The sequence below is a fragment of the Pseudopodoces humilis genome, chromosome 3, assembly GCF_049639895.1.
Source record: "Pseudopodoces humilis isolate 2021_Gansu_Grassland_sample_001 chromosome 3, ASM4963989v1, whole genome shotgun sequence".
Lineage (NCBI taxonomy): Eukaryota > Metazoa > Chordata > Aves > Passeriformes > Paridae > Pseudopodoces > Pseudopodoces humilis.
Genome location: NC_142202.1, coordinates 45,676,670 through 45,698,811, shown reverse-complemented (window position 1 = coordinate 45,698,811; position 22,142 = coordinate 45,676,670). Strand labels below are relative to the sequence as shown.

The 22,142-nt window shown below is 35.1% G+C and overlaps 1 protein-coding gene across 6 annotated transcripts in view; it reads right to left on the bottom strand.

Moving 5' to 3' along the window:
- Positions 1 to 22,142, bottom strand: part of RYR2 (ryanodine receptor 2) — a 380,370-nt gene that overhangs the window by 130,541 nt on the left and 227,687 nt on the right. For all 6 annotated transcript variants that reach the window (XM_088053181.1, XM_088053183.1, XM_088053184.1 and 3 more), the window contains 10 exons: positions 15,157 to 15,304; positions 12,020 to 12,228; positions 9,964 to 10,138; positions 4,867 to 5,075; positions 3,647 to 3,999; positions 3,303 to 3,417; positions 2,241 to 2,401; positions 1,430 to 1,589; positions 1,200 to 1,286; positions 266 to 492 (listed from right to left, as the gene is read on the bottom strand). In XM_088053181.1, coding sequence (XP_087909307.1) covers positions 266 to 492; positions 1,200 to 1,286; positions 1,430 to 1,589; positions 2,241 to 2,401; positions 3,303 to 3,417; positions 3,647 to 3,999; positions 4,867 to 5,075; positions 9,964 to 10,138; positions 12,020 to 12,228; positions 15,157 to 15,304 — 1,844 coding nt within the window. The remainder of the gene's footprint in view (positions 1 to 265; positions 493 to 1,199; positions 1,287 to 1,429; positions 1,590 to 2,240; positions 2,402 to 3,302; positions 3,418 to 3,646; positions 4,000 to 4,866; positions 5,076 to 9,963; positions 10,139 to 12,019; positions 12,229 to 15,156; positions 15,305 to 22,142) is intronic.

The window sequence follows — 22,142 nt, the reverse complement described above, 5'->3', positions numbered from 1 at the left end:
ATTCTCTTTGCAAATCTACATATACTATTAACATGTTTGGACAGAAATTGGGAGAGGTTGGAAACAGTGTAAAAGAAAGGAGATTTTAAAACACTGGGAATTTGAATAATTTTTAATATTAGTTAAATCAAAACACACTGTCTATATTTACACGTGTTATAAACACAGAGAAGACCTTGGGCCTTTCTTACACAGATGGCACTATGCGACTACATGTAATTACATTCCTAATCCCAGCATAACTGTGTTACAGTACAAAACAAACCTGTTTTCCTCAGGAATATGAAGGGCCATGAACTGCAAAGGATTCAGGCACTGAATCATCCAGCCTTGACGTTCACTGATCCGAGACACATCCACCTTCAAGAAGTGGTTTGGCACTCTGCTCCAAAGCACATGAGTCAGAAACTGGACATGGAGACGTGGAGGACACTGAGAGACTGGGTTTTTGTGTTCACTTTTGAATAATCCAGCAGATAACGGCATTACATTCTAGAAAATTCCAATGGAAGAGACAATCAGTTTCCACATTTTTACCAAAAACTGCATTTCTTTTCCAGAAATATGCTCAACACATAGTAAAGTAGAGTAAAACAGGAAATCAGCATTTTCACTAGTTTTTAAAACAAGGTAGGAACTGTTGGAAGACTAGTAGCAAGACAGCATTTTCCATATCTGTTTTCTAAGAAGACGAATTTGAAATAGCAACTTGACTGCCACATGTGGTTACTTCCTTAGACTCCACTTTTCTTTTACCTCTTCTGATTTCTTAGACATCCAAACATCCAAAGCAAGGTAGAAAAATTCAGCTCAGTTTTCTTGTGCTCTCTCTAAATGTACTTTCAAAATTATTTTAAAGCTCTAGCCAAATTCTTAAGATACACCAGTCATCCATGCTCTGTTTGCAAAATTAAGCGATTTGCTTTACCAACCCATGTGATTCTGTTTCACCACGAAAGACAAGATTCAGAAAATTCTGATCAGTTTCAACCTTTCTTATTCAATGTACTGTATTTTAAATTCATTAAACATTTAAAACTGAGTTAAGAACAAAAATAGAAATAGTGAAAACACTTGGAATCATAAAAATGTCCCAAATACCAAGAACACATCGCAGGAAATAAATGGCAAAAATAAAATAAACTTATTTTATATGATTTTTTTAGTCCTAAAACTGCACAAAACCAAGAATTATTTACCTTTATTCTTCCCAATTCAAACTGAAAAACATTGGGGCTTGTAGCTTGAGCGAATACAGCAGGAAACAATTTTGTACTTGGTTCAACCTAGATGGAAGAAAGGGAAAAACTATTGCCATAACAGTGATGATTACTATTTCTTACAATCTTGTACTAAAGCCTCTAATGATACAGGCTAAATATTCAGTTTTCCCCTTTCCCACTGCAAGAGATCATCTAAAAATCCTCACCTGATAGTAGGTGCCTAGTTCCTTGCCATTAGCTGTGAAGGTCAGCAGGCCACTGGCAGCATCAACCAAGCAACCAATCTCCAGACCATTATTATTACGTCCTTGCCCAGGGCTCAGGCTCTCTCCTGCGCACACCATATAGCAGTTGCTGCGTTTTATACTGAATGTCAAAAGATAGATTTATTTATGAATAGTGTGCAAAATTTCTGCAACAAACCAAGAACAGCCTTGCATGGCTGCAAAACAACAGGGCCTTGCGGCCAAAAGGAATGGATCACATCCTAATCATTAACCATTGACCTAACATTAGCCACTGCCAAAATTCAATGAAACGTGGACATCGTAACTGAAAAAATATAAAAACTGAAGATGACCATGTATGAAAAAGTTTGAATCATTTGTAAAATACCACGCACAAAACTGACTTTGCAAGTCAAGGTTTTAAATCATTTAATGCTAAGCATAACAAAAGCTTCTAATACACATAATAAACTTAAGTTCTGGGACAAGCTCATGTTCTAATTTTAGCCTCACAAGTCAATATTTACAGGATCATAATTTCAAACTATATAGAAAGCTGCACCATTTTACTTTTTAGTGCCTATCAATTTGACTAGTTCATTAGTCCACTGTTTCTTCACAAGCAAGAGCAGGTAACAATTAAATTAACACTCTTTCCTACTACTGCTGTTTTAATTATTTTTTCCGCATCAATCCAAGTACATTAAATGGAATGGCTATACACCTTATAAATTGAAAGTTGCTTTTATGGTTATAAAATATAGGTCTTTTTAAGCAAATTGTAACCAACCTCTCATGAACCTTCCCTTTTTCATCTCCCAGTGTAACTGTGACGGTGCGCACTCTGTCCAAGTCAAAGCTTGTGTCATACTGGTGAAAGTCTGATGTAATCCAGCCCACCCAGACATTAGCAGGTTCTTGACCAGGAAATATTCTCACAGAATAATAGTACTGTTGATAAAAAAATAACATTATCAAATGTTAGTGTTTGTTCTCCAGAGTATCAGTTTGATTCAGAATTAATTTGCTGCTCTAAATCTGAAAACATCTCTTCAAAAGTAGCATAGCCTTGTTCAAGTGCAATTCACAAGCAAAGCAACAAAGACTGTAAACACAAACCAAAATACAGCCAATAAAATATGCATTTTAAAACAAAAAAATGGACAAGATTAAAGAAGCAGTTTATATGCTTTTATTGAAGGCTTCTGAATCATTACAATGCTATCATTGTAAGCTATTTCCACAGCAACTATAATTTTTATACTGTATAATTTTTTATACTATAAGTTTAAACTGTGAGTCAGTTTCTAGTATCTAAAATCTTTCAGAAAGAGAACAACACATCCAGAAGAAGAGTATTTGTTTTCCTTTGAACATTGAGGATTAAGTGCTTATGGAGCTTATCTTGTCAAAGATCTACAAAACCTGCAGAAAACTTTCACTGGGAATTCATTAAATAAATGTCCCATAGAATTAGTAGAGGTGTTTTCAAGTCGTCCTGAACATTGACCTACTAGTTTAATGTACCCTTTCCAATTTATTCCATTATTCTAAAACTGTTTAGTCTTCCTCTTTTATACCTGGTGTTATCAATAGTAGTTTCAAAAATGGATTAACCTAGTTTATAAGTTTTCATTTGGAAACGGTTTTAGTCTGACAATCAAATCAAAAAAAGAGTCAAAAACAGTCTCAACTTAAGTAGAAGTTCAGAACTACCACAGACACTTAAATTGAAAATTAGACTGTTTCTGAAACTCCTACAGCAAAAAAAACAATGTAAGTATTTAAAAAACCCAAACCAAACAACTAAAAATGCCCAGACAACTAAAACATCAATCCTATATTACAATACCGTGGAAGTTTGCATCAAATAATCATAGTCATCCCTATCATCTGCTAGCACATCCTCAGTAAGCCGTGCGGAGTGACTCGTGCTATAATCTGGCTTTGTCCTCCTGAGCATAAATCTATAAGGAAAAAAGTGAAGTTAAAATCTCTACTAAAAGCTCAATCACAAAGATAAATTATTCAAAGAAGAGAAAGAGACAAGCTCATTTTTAAAAGCACTTAAATTAATTCCAACCTTAAACTGTATATTCAAAAGTTACTTGACTGATCTGTCAGACATGAGTAGCATTTTCCTCTGCTTTGTGAAGCAGCAGGCGGAGGGATGGGAAAAGATAGCAAGCTACTAACCTTTGTTTAAGACGTGAGGGCTTTTCTTGAACATAATCTTTATGGTTATTCAATTCTGGTTTTGTGGCATCTTTTTCTCTTTCTGTCCGGTCAGGAACCAGATGACCATGAGCAGTTTTCATGAGAACCTCAAAATCAGAATCAGCATCATAATCCTCCAAGTCATTTTTTGGGCCAAAAAGACCAGAGCCTGGTAAGCCTCCTGCAGCTGATCTGGAGAACACCTCAGCACATTCAATGGGCATGCTTAATCGAAAAAACATGACATCTGTTTTACTGTTCTGTGAACCAAAGGACTTCTGTGTGACCTTCAGACAGGGGCAGCTGTCTATGGTGCCATCAATTCTCATTACCTATGAAACACAAAGATGCAGTTTTTTGAAGCTGATGCTTTTTCTACCATGTAAATATTCTATTTGTATTTCTACAAAAAGCATCCATGAATTGCAAAGCTTGCAATGGTGTCAACAGTCTAATGCATTGTAATCATGTGCTGCCATTTTGAACGGAAATAACTACTCTGAGGAGTGATGGTTTGGTTGCTCCATTGTTAAATTAAAGCAAACAGTCACAAAGAAATTATGCTTCTGACCATAACTCTTTGCAACATAAATGCAACTCTGCCCAGAACAACACAGACTAAGGAATAAATATCATGCATGTACATATGAAAGAACATAAAGTGTTTCTTAAATACCACACACCAGCTGAAAAAGAGTTCTTATTACATCATTTCAGAAAGATTTCACAGCAAACTTACAAGGCATGAATACAGTTCCACCAAGATGCACAACTGACTGGGATGTATTGACACAATTGGCTAATAAATATTTATTACAATCAAAGCAAATTAGGTATGGAAAAAATCATAAAGTATGTGCACTAGAACACATGGTATCTGTTATTTTAAAATGCCCAGTTTGTGGAAGTTGCTTACATAGCTCTCACTGCACAAGGAGCTCTTAATGAGGATATCTTGTATAATTTGTCTCTCAGAATGTCATGTTAACACATGTCACAGGTTTTGTAGAAAGAAAAACCACCAATCAAACAATTACATTCTTTGCAACCCTGCTGAATGCAAGGAATCTGTAACAGGTGTTAAGGTTCATCCAGAATTGGGTCAACATACCACATTAAAATCTTGTTTGGAAGTACAAAAGTAGAAACATAACTCAAGCATATTCAATGTCTAAAAACATTTTGCTAGCATCACAAACCTCAATATGTTCATGGTTTTGTGGCACTGGTAGAAACTGAGGAAGCCTTTTACTCAGCCAAATGGTGATGTCTCTGTTTGTATTAACAGCAAAGGGTTCATACCCTTCCTGTAAACCACATATAGTGAAATATTTTAGGGTGCTGACATCTTTTCCAAAGTTCATTCTTCCAACTTGAGATGGGCCCAGGCTGCACACAGGTAGGAATCCTTAAAACAAGATGAAAGAACACGTGGGTTGTACATAATAAACATCGGTGAACTGCTTTCTTCCATAACTGAATTAAAAACCATTTGTGAAAAAAAAAAAGAAATCCTAAAAGCAAAGATTATAAAGGTGAGCAATTATCAACAGCACATCACATCTTGCATGTCACCAAGTAATGTATCTTAAATGTCATTCTGAAAAAAAAAAGCCCTCTAATAGTCATGGATATTTTTAGGAACACTCAAACTACTCCACAGAGTCTGACAGCCAGCTCTTGGTTAATCTCTCTGCTGAACTGGTAGAGTGTTGCCAAGTCTTACTACTTTAGGTATTCCTCCTAAAATGTAACTAGTCATTGTATTTTGAGAGAATCTTACTTTAAAAATAATACAGTGCTTGTCCATGCAGCTGTAATAGTGAAAAATACCTACAAATATGCACAAAGTGCATGTCATCGATTTTTTTAAAAAATAAAATTAATTAATTAATTAAATCAGAAAACTCTGGCTCTGGAAAATGAGAACTGACAATATGACACCATAACTTCATGAAACTTAAGGTATTTTGGTTTGGGATAATGTTTTCTGTCTTACCTTTTCAATCAGGTTTACATTTGTATGAATCTTACTGTTTTCACTAGCACAGGGAACACATTTATGACTTCTTTTTACAAAACTTTTTTTTTTTTTTCCTGATTCCCCAGAATGCCAAGAGCACTTTCCCCATAGAGCTGTTCTGCAGTCATTCTTTTTTTTTTCCATGATTTCAGCTTCACAGTCTAAAAACCCAAGAAAATCTTTTATTTCTTTTCATCCTGCTTTTCAATTTCCACAGTTACGAGCTAATTTTAGATTCATTTGACCTAGTTATTAACAAAATGCTTTCTTTTTTATCAATAAGAAACATGAAGCTCTGTTCAGTGATTCTAATTCAGGTGAACATAACAGGTATTGAAAAATTTAAGGACAAAACGCAAAGCAGCTCCTCACTTTTCTTTAGGCTGTCCAGATTAAAAAAAAAAAAAAAAAAAGCAGAATATCATATATTCATGATGTTTGTTCTTCAGAGACAAAGCAAACTCCAGAATACCATCTACAGAAATTACTGTCCAGCAGATAAATCATCAGCCTTCAGTACCACTTTTTGAAGATTTTACTACATATACACAAGACTGGTTGTCCATGTGTATTTGTGTTAGATATGATAAATTTAATGACATAACACTATCAGCCATAAGTTGAAGTCCAGATTTCTATCTTCACAGCTTGGCTCTTAAATCACAAGGCATCAGCTCCTCAGATAACACAGCTATAGTAGACAACATGACACATGTCAATTCTGCTAGTGCAAATCCAGTGATGGACAATAATGCAAGTATTTTCCAGCACTAAACAGAAATTGTATTAAACAACACACAACTAGGAAAATCACATTTGCACCTAGAGATGTGTGCTATGATAATGCCTAGCAGCTCTAGTAGGGGAAACTTACTAGGCTCCCTGTTGAGTTAAAGGGATCCACAAGCTGTTGCATAAGTTGCTAAGCCAAAATCAAAATTGCTTTCAATAACCTTATAATTCTCATCTCATCACCCAAAAAATGGTAATTCTTCTAGCTATGCACTTTCCTGTGTTTTCAAAAAAAAAAACCCTATACCTCCCAGACAGATTAGATGTGAAACGAGTATTTTAAACACTCATGCAAATAAAACGTAATAAAATGTAATAAAATGTAAATGAGTATTTGCAAGATTCTCTGAAAGAAAACAAAGAAACACGGGTAAAACTCCTGCACAGGTAAAGCTGTGTTGGTGTTTTCACTCAGTTTATTGTATCCCATCAATACTGCCAATGGAGGCGAGGTGAAATCAAGATGACAGTCCCTCTCACCAATACCATTGTCACTGATAACAGAAGGTACTGTACCTGTAGCTGACTCCTGCTTGTAACTGTAACTGTACAGTAACTCTGGCTCTCTATAAATGGAATATAAACACCAGGCCCAGTCCTAACCATGAAAACTCTACGTTCATCTCCAGTGAAATTCGAGATTAATTTGCCAATTATTTAATTGTCATTTAAGTGTTTCAGGATTCTTCCACATGTGAAAAAGACAGAGCGTCTCATCTTATAGGGGGTGTGCTGTTAAAACATCCACATGTCTTTCTACAGAATAAAAATGAACTTCAATAGCCATCTCTGAATGGGTATCCAGCCATTTTAGATATTTTTGTTCACAGATCCCATGTAACCCTTGCATGCTGGAGGCATTGATTATATACCCCTAACCTGGCTCCCAATCTCCAGATAACTGGGCTATGGGGAAAATTTTATTTCACTGTATGAAATAGCAAAGCAAGTAAAAAGACTTAAATACTACCATATGAAAAGTTACCATCTAGCACTGTCTGTCACGCATAGGAAAAGCACTGGACAGCAACACCTTTCATAATGTTCCTTACTTTCAAGAATACAAGATAAACCTCCTGACTCAGTCTGTCAAACACTACAAACAGTTCCTGCTCACAGAGATCACAATTTGACAAAATAAAATATGGGTTGTACAAGTATACCTGTTCATATCTACAGTTAAATTTATCTGCTACAAATGCATTTTAAATTTATCTGCTACAAATGCAATTATTTTTATCAGTTTTACCACTGAGAGGATATCTCATAATTAAATTCATCTGCCATAATCCCAAAGAGCTCCTCTTGTTGGTTAGTACAACTGAACATGCAGCACAAGCCGTATTACTAAGCTGGCAGAGCACCACATCCTCTTTTCATTGTTCCTAAGTAAATTAAATCTACAGGACTGATTTACTGTAAGGCTGCATCAGAAATCCTAATTGTTTTCTAAAGCAAAAGAACCCTTTTTGCAGCAACACAATATGCACATGATTCACTGGTTGAAGTGACCTGCAGAACGGTCCCAGTGCTGTTAAGCAAGAGCCAGTAACAAAACCAAAGCCAGACTACCAAAAAAAAAAAAAAAAAACCAAACAAAAAAATGTTTGCACATACATAGACATAATCAGTTGTCTTCCCTTCCTCTCGCCTTTTACCTCCAATATTTGTATATTAAATACCCATTATCATTTCAAACATAGCTTTGGAGTTATTAAATCTAAGATCAGTAAGCACGTTCCCTTGAAAACAGACTAGGATGTCTTATTTCAAAGGGCGAGCTCTTTCCTACAAAAACAATACTAAAGGAGCTAATGTGAATTACAAGGATATTGTGGAAAATCTGAGAGGTTTGACATGAAGACTCTGACATGGTTACCAAAGCCTTCAGGCTCCATGTCAAGCCAGGAGCTCCTCTAGCAGCGAGATCTGTTTCAATTTGAACCTGCAGCTAGAGATAAGCACCACAAAAAGTACACCACTGTGATTTCATCTACTTGGAATAAATGCAGCCTACCCTCAGAATTTAATTGGAGTTTCTTTCAGAATCATTTAGTCCTCAGTGGGAGTATACTAACTAATAACTGGAAAGTCATTAAAATTTAACGGCACCAAGATGATTTTTTGCATCTAACACTGACAGTAAGCCAGTTCTTGTATCCCTTTCCCTAATCAGGCTACAACTGCATCTAAGGAAATCCAAAGGCAGCAAAGTAATGGGCACCAGTCAAGAAAATTAATTGCAATTATGTCGTTTTAAATAAAATAAAAATATTTCTGATTCCTGATGTATGTCAGAGGAAGAAAAAAAATAAATCTCCCAAAGTACTCCTGGAAAGTAAATTATTCTGAAATTCATATGAAAATAAAGTGGTTAAAATTCAAAAAGGGAATTTCCTAATTAAGAGGTATGAAATTCATATTTCCCATGGGAATTTAGTAGGGATGAGTAACCCAACAGTAGCATGTGGAGCTCTTATTTGTTCAAAAAATTTAATTTTATCTCTCATCTACAGCTGCATTGTTCAATAGATGTATAAAATTTATGGCAGAATATATATACCTACAAGAAATGAAAGCTTAAAGTTTAATTTTTTTTTAATAGTACCATAGTTCAGAAGTTTTAGGCATTTAACTTACTAAATACCATTACTTACCCCTTTTCTGTTTCTATCTGTACATAAGGTATTTAATCAAATTTACAAACAAAAATACTTCTTTGATACAGAATCAATCTGCCACCTGACAGACCCTCACAATCTTTGCCATCTTTGGAAATCTTGTAAGTTACATCTTCACAGTAAACTAGCACATGCTTGTGGATGCTGAAACCTGCACCAAAAACCCTACAGTAAGCACGAAGCTCAATCTCCTGGATTAAGAATTAAGTAGAATATTTTGAAAGATAGTTTTGTATCAGCTGACTGGATCAGGTGTCATTTCTCCTCCCAGTGCTAAAACTAAACCTTAAAGATGGCTTAAACTCGCTACCACGGTTTCTCACTAACTGGACAGACACTTCATATTATTTCAGTGCTTCATCCAGATAAAATCTGATGTTCTTGCCCTCCACGGCACAGGGGTGGACTAGGTGCTCTTAAAAGGTCCTTTCCAACACAAACCATTCAATGATACATTCTATAATTCTATTGCATCATATGGTGATCTACTGCACTAGGAATGAAATATTAAAAGTCATTAATCTGCCTTTTCAGATACATCCCTGAAAAACAGCTAAAGGGTCTCAAACTAAAGATAGCCACAAAGATCACTACAGAAAAAAAATCCTTCCTCATTGTCACACCCATAAAATTTCCTTTCCAAAAGGCTAATACTAATCAAATAGAAAAAAGGAAAAGACAGGGAAGGCAGGGGCAGGGGTGAGAACAGGGACCTGAAACACAAAGAAACATATTAAAGTGAACTCGGAGATAAAACCAGGCCATAGCAACTTAACAGCATGATATATTACAGTACTTACCATCAGCAACCTCAAAGTCCTTAAATGCAAGTTCTGAACCTGAGTCATCAAGGAGGATTTCACCATTTAAGGTGAACATCATAGTGTGTTCATTCATATCAACCATACATCCAACAACATCTCCTGCCAGCCAAGAGCGGCCAAAATGCTCGTTACCTTGATGCCACCGCTGTGCCTGAAAATAATTAGAAGCATTTAAAAGAAAAATAATGACAATGTTCTTCTCGTCTTTAAGGGTAAAATTAATAATTAACTGCCTCAATTAAGATGGCATTAAAATGAACACTTTCCCAGAATATCATTCCAAAACTATGTATGTGAGTATTCCAAGCTGACTCTGAATATGGAAATCCAACAATTAACTTGCTGCAAGCACCCCTCACATCAGCATTATAAAACATTGCTAAGAGAGCCGACAGGGAAAATTGCTATTTCAACATTTTGGTTACAAGAGAGTATGGTTTAGTTTTCTGCAGAAATTCCATGAAAGACTTGTAATCACAATAATATGCTATCAATTACAATGTTTAATAGCTACTTCACAAAGGCTTTTTAAGCAATTGTTATTATTTACTTTAGCAGCCTATAAATTCATTACTTGCAAACAATCTTCTTTGTTTCCTTAAGTATAATTCTTTAAATATTTTGGAAGGAATAGAACTGTCTGTGAATAAGACAAGTGCTGGATTTCTGATAGATTCCAGAGTAGCTGAGGGCATGATTAATGATTCCTCTGACTGACTTTCAAGTCAAAGACTACAAAGGCTTTCAATGGGATCTTGGATTGGAACTCAAATAAATTAACATCTGTTAAGAGCTATTGTAACCAAGCATAGAAAAAAACAACCACATTAATAACTAGTAACAGATAGGATTCCTATTCATGCATTTCATCACAAGTAGATGTGTATGCTCTGCATCCATCCTAGAAGTTGTATAAAACCAATGAACCTTTCTTGATATCTTGAAGGTAATTTTTTTTTCCAACCAAGAAAGAGCCCATTAAAATCAAACACAACAAAATATCTTTGTGGATTGAGACACAAATGTCAAACCATAAGATTCAGAAGGCAACTACACAGCTACTCCAGTAAAAATTGAGGACTTGAATGATTTACATAAGACAATTTACAAAAATAACTTTTCAGTTCTCTCTTCAAGAGCATCCTCTCATGCAATACAAAAGTGGGAAACAAATAAATTCCCACAATATTTATTTTCCCAAATAAAATACATTTGAAAACTTTACCTTGCTGGCTACATCCAGGAATACTGTTGATTTCTGTTACATATTTTAACAGTAATAAGGGAAATTAATTCCAATACCAGATACAATAATTATTTTGACAATGAGTCAAAAGGCTACAATCAGTAGGGTTAAGGTTTGGATAGCAGTTGCACTTGCCCTCATACTGAAATTAAAAATTTAAATGAGCCATTTAATCTATTCTGATAATGGTCAGTAATATAAAGGTTTCTTTTCCCATATATTTTTACAACTAGATTTCAATCTATCATTTTTATCACGCAGAGTTAAATTTGAGCAAACCTTGGTGGTTCTATCATACTTCATTTAAGCTGTAAGGATTTCCACGAAAACCTCTTTGGAACTCTTACATTTCTACAAAAACTTTGTATCGAAGTTTTCCTCAAACACTTACTATTAATAATCTTAAGTGTATTTATTCCCTAATGGCACTTCTTATAGAGAGAACAACAGAGTAAAACTTTCAATAAATTTTTCATAGGTAATTACAGCTTTTCCAGTATTTTGAATTTAATTAAGCCACTTTGATTTTCAATTCTTTATATACACTGTAGAAACACATGAATTTGTGAAAAAAACATTATAAAAATGCCAAACCCTGCTAATTAATTTTTCAGGTGACACTGATTCTAGTTATTCTACCTAGGTCCTCAAAGACAGAAAAAGAATTTCATAAAACAGCAATGGAAACAGAGAAGGCAACTGAGGCACAGAATGACACACAGAACAAGACACAAAAATTATAAGTTTTCCAGCCACTCATATTATTACAGATAAACACATACAAACCTTAAAGCCATCAAAAACAAAAGCTTCTTCATCCGAGCCAAGCTCCTGATCTGGCAGACAACCTGGCCTGGTCCAGCCAACTCTCATGTCTCCTGCAGTAACTGCCTCAAACTCAAAGTACCACTTCCCAGCCTTCACTGCGTAAGTCTTTTCTGTGCGGAATATCCTGAACTTTTCCATTATCCCACTGCACACATCCAGCCTTGTTGCTGTAAGGGTTAAAATAATAAAAATAAGTATAAAGGGGAAAAAAAAAAATCAATGCAGAAAGTACTGGTTGCAACTACTGACAAGAAAAAGCAAAAGCAAACGGTAAAGGAATCCCTTTGAGCATAGACATGAAAAGAAGAATATGCCTGCAGAACAGCTAAGTGGGGAAAGTGTCCTTGTCCATTCTGGGAATCAGTGGATTAAAAAACAAACAAACAAACAACAACCCAACAACAAAGACCAAAAAAACAACCCCACACCACACACACAAAGAGAGGAGAACTTAGAAATCTGAGTGCAGCTACTCAGGTAGATGACTCAAGGATCACTCTGATTCTTTTTCTCCAATTACATGGAAAAAGGCCAAAAAGCAATGATCTTTTCCCACAAGTTTATAATGTATCCAATAAAGCCTGTGCAACATACGAGAAGTCAGCATTCCAATCTAATCACCACAATTCCTCTTCTCCCTGAGTTTCTGTACCTACTTGCACCTGTTTGTTAGGCCATGATAAGAACTTCTCCCTTTCTCTTCTGTTTTCTCACACACATCAAGGTCCACATTTCCAGTATCACCTAGGATAGCCTACAAAATCACATCCTTCAGAATTAACCATCACTTCTCCAGCCACCATGCCTGACTTCAGTTAGGCATGGTGCATTAACTTTCCTCTAAGCTACACAACTATCTGCCACGTAACTCTTTATCGGTAGAATTTTCTCTTTGATAGTCTACAGTTAATGCATTAAAAATACTTCTGAAGACCCTTAATACCTCATCTATACAGATGAAGCACCACAAGGCATGGTAACTGAGAAATTGTTTTTTTTATATTCTAAGTAACAAAATGCTTTCTAGAATCTAAGAAATCCCAAAAATACAGCTGCTATAGGAAACCAGTAAGTAATAATAATAACAAAACAAAAAAAACAATACTAGAGAAATTTGTAAAATTAATATTTAAATAAATATTAATGACTGGAGATGCAGAACACCACTAGAGGGCTCTAAATCCCTTAATAACAGTATGAATTTTGGCTGATGAAAGAGGATCCTTTTGACATGTTTTATGCATCTCCAAAACTTGAGAAGCTCATAGACTGCAAAATCTAAATACCAAAAATTACTATCAAAATCTTTTGCTGAATACAATTCCAGGCTTTGCTCAAGAAAGGACAATTTGTGGGGCACTTGTTTTGCAGTTCCTTTCCGCTGGGAATTCTGCAACAACCTTGATCACATCTTTCAGATTCAAGGATTGCACCCGTGTTCTTTACATTCCATTAGTAACTCCATTCACAGAACCAGCTCAACGACCTCTGCATTCTAAGGAAAACGATAGTGGTTTTCAACAGTTCAGAAAGGCAGCAGCATGTGGTTATCAGAGCTGTAAATGAAAAAGGGGATTACTATTGTTCAGTGGGATGTGGAAGAGACTGTGGAAAAGGAGTGCGCTCTCTCTCCCCCTCTCGCTACACCATTGGACAGTCCCTGTATCTTCACAAGAGGCAAAGGCCTCCTGTACCAGCCAAGCCACCTTCTCAGAACTTCTCAGAAGTCATGCTCAATCTTTCTTTGCAGAATCTCCTTCCCAAAAGTGGGAGGGGAGGAAATTCTAGGATTATGCAGCAGGGTTTTACTCCCCAGTCTTGGCAGATTTAAGAGTGAGACCGTGGCATTTTGCCACCAACACTATCCATTCCACTAAGGAACATTGTTGTACTTATTCATCAATCCAGCCTTGTTACGCATTCATGGTGTCAGCAATGCCTCATATTTAAGTGTAATTTAATGGCAGTATCTCATAAAAGCTGAGGATCAGAGCAAGCATGTGCTTTGGAAAGGAAATTCCAAATGGTACGCTCCCTGTGTACACTTTAGGTATGAGTTATGTCTTCTGCAGAAATGCTTTACTGAGGTCTATAGCCTAAATAGGTCAAGACTTAACAACCACTATCACTATCACTATATGAAGGAAAAAGAAAAAAAGCTTTAGACACATTTTTAAAAATTTCTAAATTTTGCTGAGATTGTAAAGATGCTAGTTACAATTTTGATTATTCCATATTTTCTTATCTCTAAGTGAACTTCTAAAATAGAGTCAATGGAGTTAGATCTCTTTATTTGTACATTATATCTCCTGATTTCTTGTACTTTTTTAACATTATATATGCTGCAGTTATTGAGTTAAATGTTTTGTACTTTCTTAAAAAATTATTTGTTAATAGTTCAGACATTTTTTTTTTCCATTCTAGGACATCTCAAACTGAAAATACTGCCCACAGTATCAATAAGATATTCCACCTGGCAACGATCCAAGTTCACAGAAAATTTTGTAAAAAGTGAACTGAAGTTTACTTATAGTCTAATTCAACTTCCAAGACCTGAGAAAGTCCAAGAAGCTTAAGGGCTCTAACAGACTATCTAATTGTAGGCTTGCAGGTTGATAGTCACAGAAATTTGGTTTGCACTCATTCATTTTAGAAAATTTCATCTAGCAGCTTTAAGTGTTTAAACACAAGACTGTACACAAACTGTAGAATTCTTCATTATTTAAAGTTAAGATTTGAGGAATATAAAATTCACATCTACTGAGTTTACATTTTTTTTCCCATTTTGTCTTGAAATAGCAAATATAGCATTAAATAAAAACTATTCCAAGAAACTGTGTTTATTGGTTTAAATTGTGTAAATATGTTACATTTTCTAAATATTCACTTGAGGCCACAGGACAAGGAAAAGAAGCAAAAAGGAAAGGAAACAATAAGGAAAGAAAGAAATTAAGATCTAAGAGAATGGAAAATGGAGAAAAGCACCTATTAGATTTGGAAACACCCGTTCAAAATGTTTCATTGGACCAACAAATTCAGTAGGAGAGCGGAAAATTCCAACCTCTTTTTGAGATAAAAAAGCCAAAATTCATTACCATGATCTTGGTCAGGAGCTTCCAGATGGTAACCATAGCCTAAAAGGGTGCGGACTGCTTCCCGAAGGCTGTCCTTGTTGGACTTCTTTGTCCGATCATCCAAAAGAGCGTACGGTACAAGGCGAGGATTTCGTCGATTTTTCACATCCTACATAAGTGTGAAGAAACAGTTCCATTTCAGAAACCGTGTTTTGTTTCACAGACAAGATTATTCTTCAACAGCAGCATAGAAATTACTGTTTATACCAATTGAAATCATGTAAACTCAAATATGGCAAGGAATCAAAGAAATTGCAATAGTCTAGAAACTACAAGACTGAATTCACTAAAAAACAAGTGACATACACAAATAAAAAGCTGTGTCTTATACCTGCTGTAAGTTTCTGTCAAATTTAATTAATAAAGTAACAATACAAACCACAGAAACATGGCTAGATCCAAAGAGTATGACAAAAAAGTCAAAAGAATTATATTTCATACACTGTTTATGAAGTAGCTACCATAACAAGAAACTTGTTCCTAATTGAAGCTGAGACATTTCTGTATTACAAATATATACATGTGTTTGTTTAATTATTATAGAATTAAACAAGATAGATGAAATGTCCAAATAATAAATATGATGAAAACAAAAGAACAAAATACTACTGATAAAAAATCATAAATGCACGCAACACTAATTAATAAATTACAAAATAAATAATAAATCCATGCCTTACTATAATAACTATTTAAGACATGTATTTGTCAAAAATAAAGGGGTTTGCAGGAATATAATTTATGTGCTCCATGTGAAGAGTTTTTGCAACAGGGATTTAACCTCTCTCCAGCTGAAATGAACATATTGGTAAGGTTTAATCTTTGCATTTCAGGTTTATTTAAAAACATTGATTAGGTTTCCCTCTACTTCAAAATTATCTTATTTGCAAGCAGTGTTTAACAGGATTATTTAAACAGCTAATCTAATTTTTAGTGACTAAGAGAATTTAAGAGTTTATTTGTCTATATTTTCTTCTGTCATCCTGTCAGAATTTGTTGGCAATGAGAGAAACCATGCAAAGAACTCTCCATGTTTTTCCTAATATTTATATTTTTAAAAAGAACTATAGACTGGACATAGCATATAAAAAATAGTTGCTGTTTTTTCCATTCAGTACAATACCAAAGATATTGAAAGTCTTTTATTATTGGTTAAATTTATTAAGGAGTCCAAAAAAATGCCTATTATAGAAAAAGACAATGTCTACAGTGAAATTACCTAACTTCTTTTACAGCATTACAGTTCTAGTTTTAGGAACATATGTGGTTTCAATTCTATCTTTGCAAGCAGGGATAAATGGCACATCCATTCTGATAAAAATCATGCAGGCGTTTTTTGTAATCATTCAAATGCTTAGATGTAAGGCTATCTGTCTCTTGCCTTGTCATAGTGAGTAGATATTGGAAGGTCAGCTAAAAAGCAGTGCTTGATGAAATCTGGTCCTACAAGTTATTCCTCTAGGAGAAGAAATATTAAGGGACAAGCATTACCTACATGCTAAAAGGGCTAACAGAAAGATAATGGCAATGCATTGCTGGGGAGACAAATTACAAAACCTTATCAGCTCTAATTATATTCCGTGGAAAGGACGGTGGCAGGACCAACACTAATACCATTTGAGAGACCTACTTTTAATATTTATTCCAAATTCTTAAGCTGACATCCTGTTTTGTCCAATGTTTAATCTGGTAGATGTGAAAAAAGGGCTGTGTCCCTCGAGCAAATGCTGAAGTGTTATGAGAAATGACTATTTGATATAAGAGTATTAACATTAACATCTGAGGTGATGAAACACTCTGAGTTTGATTATTTGTTATTCTAAGGACACAAAAAGGAGAAATAATTTTCTCTGAAGTACTTTATGTTCAAAAGATATTGTGACATGCTGTCTAAAAATACAAAAGTTTGGAACAATAAATATGTAACTTCTTATCCAGGATATAATGTTAGACTAATGCATTTTTAGTTGCCACAGCAACCATTAACAGAAATTAATATACAGGCAATCAGCTGATAACATTGTATAAAATGAAATATAGTGTGCTTTTAAAATGGCTAAGAACAAAATGAAAGCAAGGAGAGAAAAAAAAAGGAATACAGAAATTGAATGTATTAAACCAACTTAATTTTACACATTTTTTCCTTGGATCTAATTTTATTTAACATTATGACCTTTCTCACCTATTCAAAACTGTGCCTATGTCTTAAAATTTAAATGTGAGAAGAGATTTTTCTTTTAACAACTTTGTTCCTTTGGCTTTTTTTTTTCCTATTACGCACCTATTTTAATTTTGAATGTGTTACTTATTTCTGAATTAAGCACACTTATTGTTATATTCATCATAAGTTTTCGTACTAATGACCTTCTGCACCTCTCTGGTGTAAGTGTAGTGAATGATACTGCACCGTGATTGAGCTTTGCACATTCGCAATCAAGTCAACAAGAAAACTGATTAGCTAAGAGTGGTAATTTTTACTGAGTACACTTCCAAGCAGTACAGAGACTGAATTTCTCCTATTCAATACAAAGAAGTTATTGTAAAATAAGTTTTAACATTCAGCCTAAGTTTTTAAAAAATTTTGCCAGAATTTTCCAGATTTGACAATCCAATGATTCATCAGAAGACCATTTTGTACAGTTTGTCTGGCAATTACTTGCTGCCAGACAAATGGTTTGAGCTGGGTAGCACACATGATATTTATATATATATATTTTTTTTTTTTTAATTCAGAAAATCACAGAAAAAAAAAGGGTGGAAAAGCCTATGCATTTTATTACACAACTTTGTCTTCATTTCATGTAACAAGCTTCCATTAATAATTTAGAATTTAATTTACTTTACTTAGGTAAAAGTTGCAACCATAGAAAGTTGGGGTGCCTGGCAGAATGTGCCCTGAGTGGATATAGCACTGACCATCAAAAGTCAGTATTGGCTTCCACAGTGTACAGGACAGATTCTGATACACAGAGCAAATGACAGACAAACAACTACTTGAATGGGCACACACAGGCTTATTTGTAGTGTATAAAAGGGTATGAATGAGGCAATAATTGGTCAACAATGGGCCAACTGAACTGAGTAATTTTTTTTTAACTACGTCTAGCTCTTAAAAGGAAGAGGAAAGAACAACAGAAAAAAAAATACCTAAACACACACAGCAAAAAAACATCAACCAGCCTTTTAAAACTTCCATGACAGGTAAAGAACACCGCTGCAAAGTAATTCAAAGGAAACACACGTCGGACATAAAGCGCATTCTTTTGTTCAATGAGTATGTGACGTGTCAATAACTGATCTCCTGGCACTGGACCTACAACTGGTCTTGGAACTTGCACAGACAGATCTCATATAAGAATAAAACAAGAAATATCCATATTGTCTACAGAAGCAGAGAAAACCATAGTCAAATTCTATAAGCAGCTCTAAAAGAACATATTAAGAAATGCAGTGTGTGTAATAAGGTTGTGTACTTCAACAGTAATTCAGTAACAAAAAACAAAGCATCATATAAACCTGTAAAAGACATCTGAAAATAATAATGCCATTTTCAGAGCTATAAATGTTATATTGCAAAGCTGTGCACTCCTGGATGCTCCAAAATCTCTGAGAAGCACAGACCACTAGACTAAAGAGAACAAAAGGTCACCAGAAACATATGTAAGTGCTTATCAGAAAGAAAGATAGGAAAAGACTGAAAAGTTAAAACACATAGTAGGAAGAGTGCAGGAAAAATATGATAATAATTTATTGGGAACACACATTTTGTGATTTAAAGTATTAGAGCTGTACAGACATATATTCCACGTGGTACTGAAATGAGCTAACTCATAAGCAAGGCTGTTAAACTACAAGCACAAAACAATGTATTTCAGCACACATCCAGTGAGACAGATGTGCCATTGTTTTCTTAGCTCCCTTTGCACCATTAGCAAACCCCCATTCCACAGCTGTGAATTGATTCTGCTTGCTGCCACATCTCCACCCACATGGGGTATCCACACCTCTCACTATCACAAAGATTCCCAAGCAATTGCCAGAAGAAATGCCTACAGGACAAATTTGCCAGCAGGGCTGCTAGAAAAACCAGTGAGCCACCAGGTGCGTGTGCAGCACGGACACTGTCAGCAGGATCATCTCCTACACACCTTTCATGCCTCGCTTTTCCACACCCACAGCAGCAGCTCATGTTTAACCAGAAACCATGAAAATTACAAATCATCTTATAGCGGAAAAGGAAAAATACTATTCTAAACTGGTATTTACTAAAAAGTAATTTCCAAAGTCCAGAGCATTAGAAACATACAGCACAATAAAGTCCTCACAAAGTTGTATTCTTAGCAATGTTAGTAATCCAAACGTACCAGCCAAAGAAGAGGTTGTATTCCTCACCTGGAATACTAGAAGCTGAGTTCTTGGAACTCAGGTACACCTTGGAAGTACATGTATCCTTAACAAAATGTGTACAGCTTCTGCCATCTTCACTGAGGACCATATGGAATGCCTGGCAGAATGTGCCCTGACTATAAATGGAAGGTACTAATACATCGGTATAAATCATGTAAAATGTCAAATTGAGGTAACATAAAAAGACAAATGCTGGTTTTATATATGTTTAATGAAAAAATAAGCAGCAATTTGGTTTTTCCCACACGTGCATATTTCATGCAGCCTGCCTTTCCAGAACAATGCCTCTCTCGCACTGCAGCCTTAGGCAGTCTGAGAACACCAATTCCTGATCAATTAATGATGCTATATACTTTCTATAAATATGAAAAAAAAATAAGATCCTAACTTTAAAAGACCAAAATGTCTTGCATTTTTGGGCCAAAGAGAAGTAAGATGGCATATAATTGCTTAGCAATACCAACTGACTATTCTAGGACAGGAAATGCAGAGCATCTTTTTAAGATGCTTTTCACACAGTGGAAGAAAAATTTTAGGTTGCCAATATCTATAAACAATTGTTAGAGCTGTGAAATTTTTAATAATTTTTCTTTTTTTCAGTATAAATGGGGTTTCTGATTGTTAGCATTTCTAAACAGAACACAATGAAGCATGAAGTAAAAGCAAGATACCCCTTGACTAAGATATATGGATATGTAACAGTGTATATAAGCAAAATGTGAAAGAATCTTTGCCTGTGATCTCTACAATCAGTGGGGAGACCTAGAAGTCATGTATTCATGAAGAGTGACGAGACAAAGAATGTCCTTTAAATTATTTTCATTTGCTTTCTGATCTCTAAGCTCGACTCTTTCCTCTTCTTTTGTGTTTTCTCCATATTCATATGGATGTTGGGATTCTCCTGTATGCATAAAATCACAGTTTTATGAATGTCAAAAAATTCCCTAAATTCATGGATAAACTTATATGAGTTCTGAATATTTTCCATTAGATTGTAAAGATTTAGTCACAAACATATACTTTTATATTTCAATACTATTTTTTCATTATCTTGTTATGAAAAATGTCTTACAAATAACCAAACAAAAAAACTCATGTAATTATGGGTAATTATGTATAAATAAAATGACAGGACTTAATATCAAAATCGATAAAGGTAAAAAAAAAACCCCCCAAAAAAAAGCTATCTTTCATAGCACAAATGTGATTATTTTAATTCACTTACAGCAAGGCTATATTGCTTCTTTGCCTGGATCTAACTCCTGTATCTGTCCTTGCTCATTTACCATTTCCCCAGTTCCAAGACCACCAACTTGCAAGGAAGCACATTCCCCCTTGAAGGGACACTATCAAGTACTTTCATACTGATTTTTGTGCTTGTTTTTCCACTTACACTTGCTATTTAATATGTTTTTTTAAGCAGAAATACATATTTTTCCTGCATGTTTTTTTTCCTTCTGCTTTCTCCCTTCCTGCAGCAATAAGCAACTGTTAGTCTGTACTACCAAAAAATACTTGTTTGAGATCAGTGTCATCACAGCTGCCAGGACAGTTCTGGGAACAGGATTTATTAGCTAACTAGTGCTCCCTCTCCTGGCTGGCTGGCTGTGTCTGCAGCAGCAGAACCAAAATACTGTATATAGTTATGCATAAAATGTAGCTTGCTATATCTTGTTAAGAAAAAAGCCTGACAAGCAGTGATGGATTTAGAAGTAGCAAAAGAATCTGGAAGTTGGAAGGCATTTTCTCCAACAGGTTTTAAAAAAAGAAATGGTTTATACATTAACAGTTTGACAGTATCCCTTTAATTTTTTTCTTTTTATATAAACCCAAAATGCTGAGGCTCTCATACAGAGCAGACCTACTAGAATATTTAATTCATCCTACAGCCTCAGCACAATTGCTGTCCATAATGTATTTACCAGTGATTACTTTCAAACATCTTTCCCTTAGGAAACCATTTTACAGCTCTGCAAGATCAGTCTATAGTATTATACTGCATAACATCATGTCACTTTATTCCAGTACTGTAACATGTCACAGTAACATGATGGGATGACAAAATGTAGCCCACAAAATAAACCCACTGGAGTCAAGCAGAAGCACGTAGCAGTATGGACAACAGCTAGAGCTAGCAGCTTGCCATGTGATATGTATGCCAGCCGAATGAGAGGCGTCTCTGCACTGCACTCAGCGAGGAGCACCTTGCTCTTCTGCCCTCCTCTTATGGATTTTAATAAATGGCGTTTCTAATCTGTATATTGTAAGCACCCCTGAAATTCAGCTGTTGGTCTTTTCTCCAGAAGAAAAAAGAATATATTTGAAAAGAGAAAGATTATGGAATTAAGAACAAACCAACATCAACATCCAAAGCATGGCAGCTTCTGCAAGACATACTCCTGTTGAAAAAGCACATCATCTACCTGTTTATCTATGAGATTGTGGTAACTTGTCTTCCAGGAATAAAGGAGTAAAGTATACTGTTGATCTTGTAAATCTGCTTCCTGAAGTCATGAATATTTCTGAGCTCTTGTCCACAT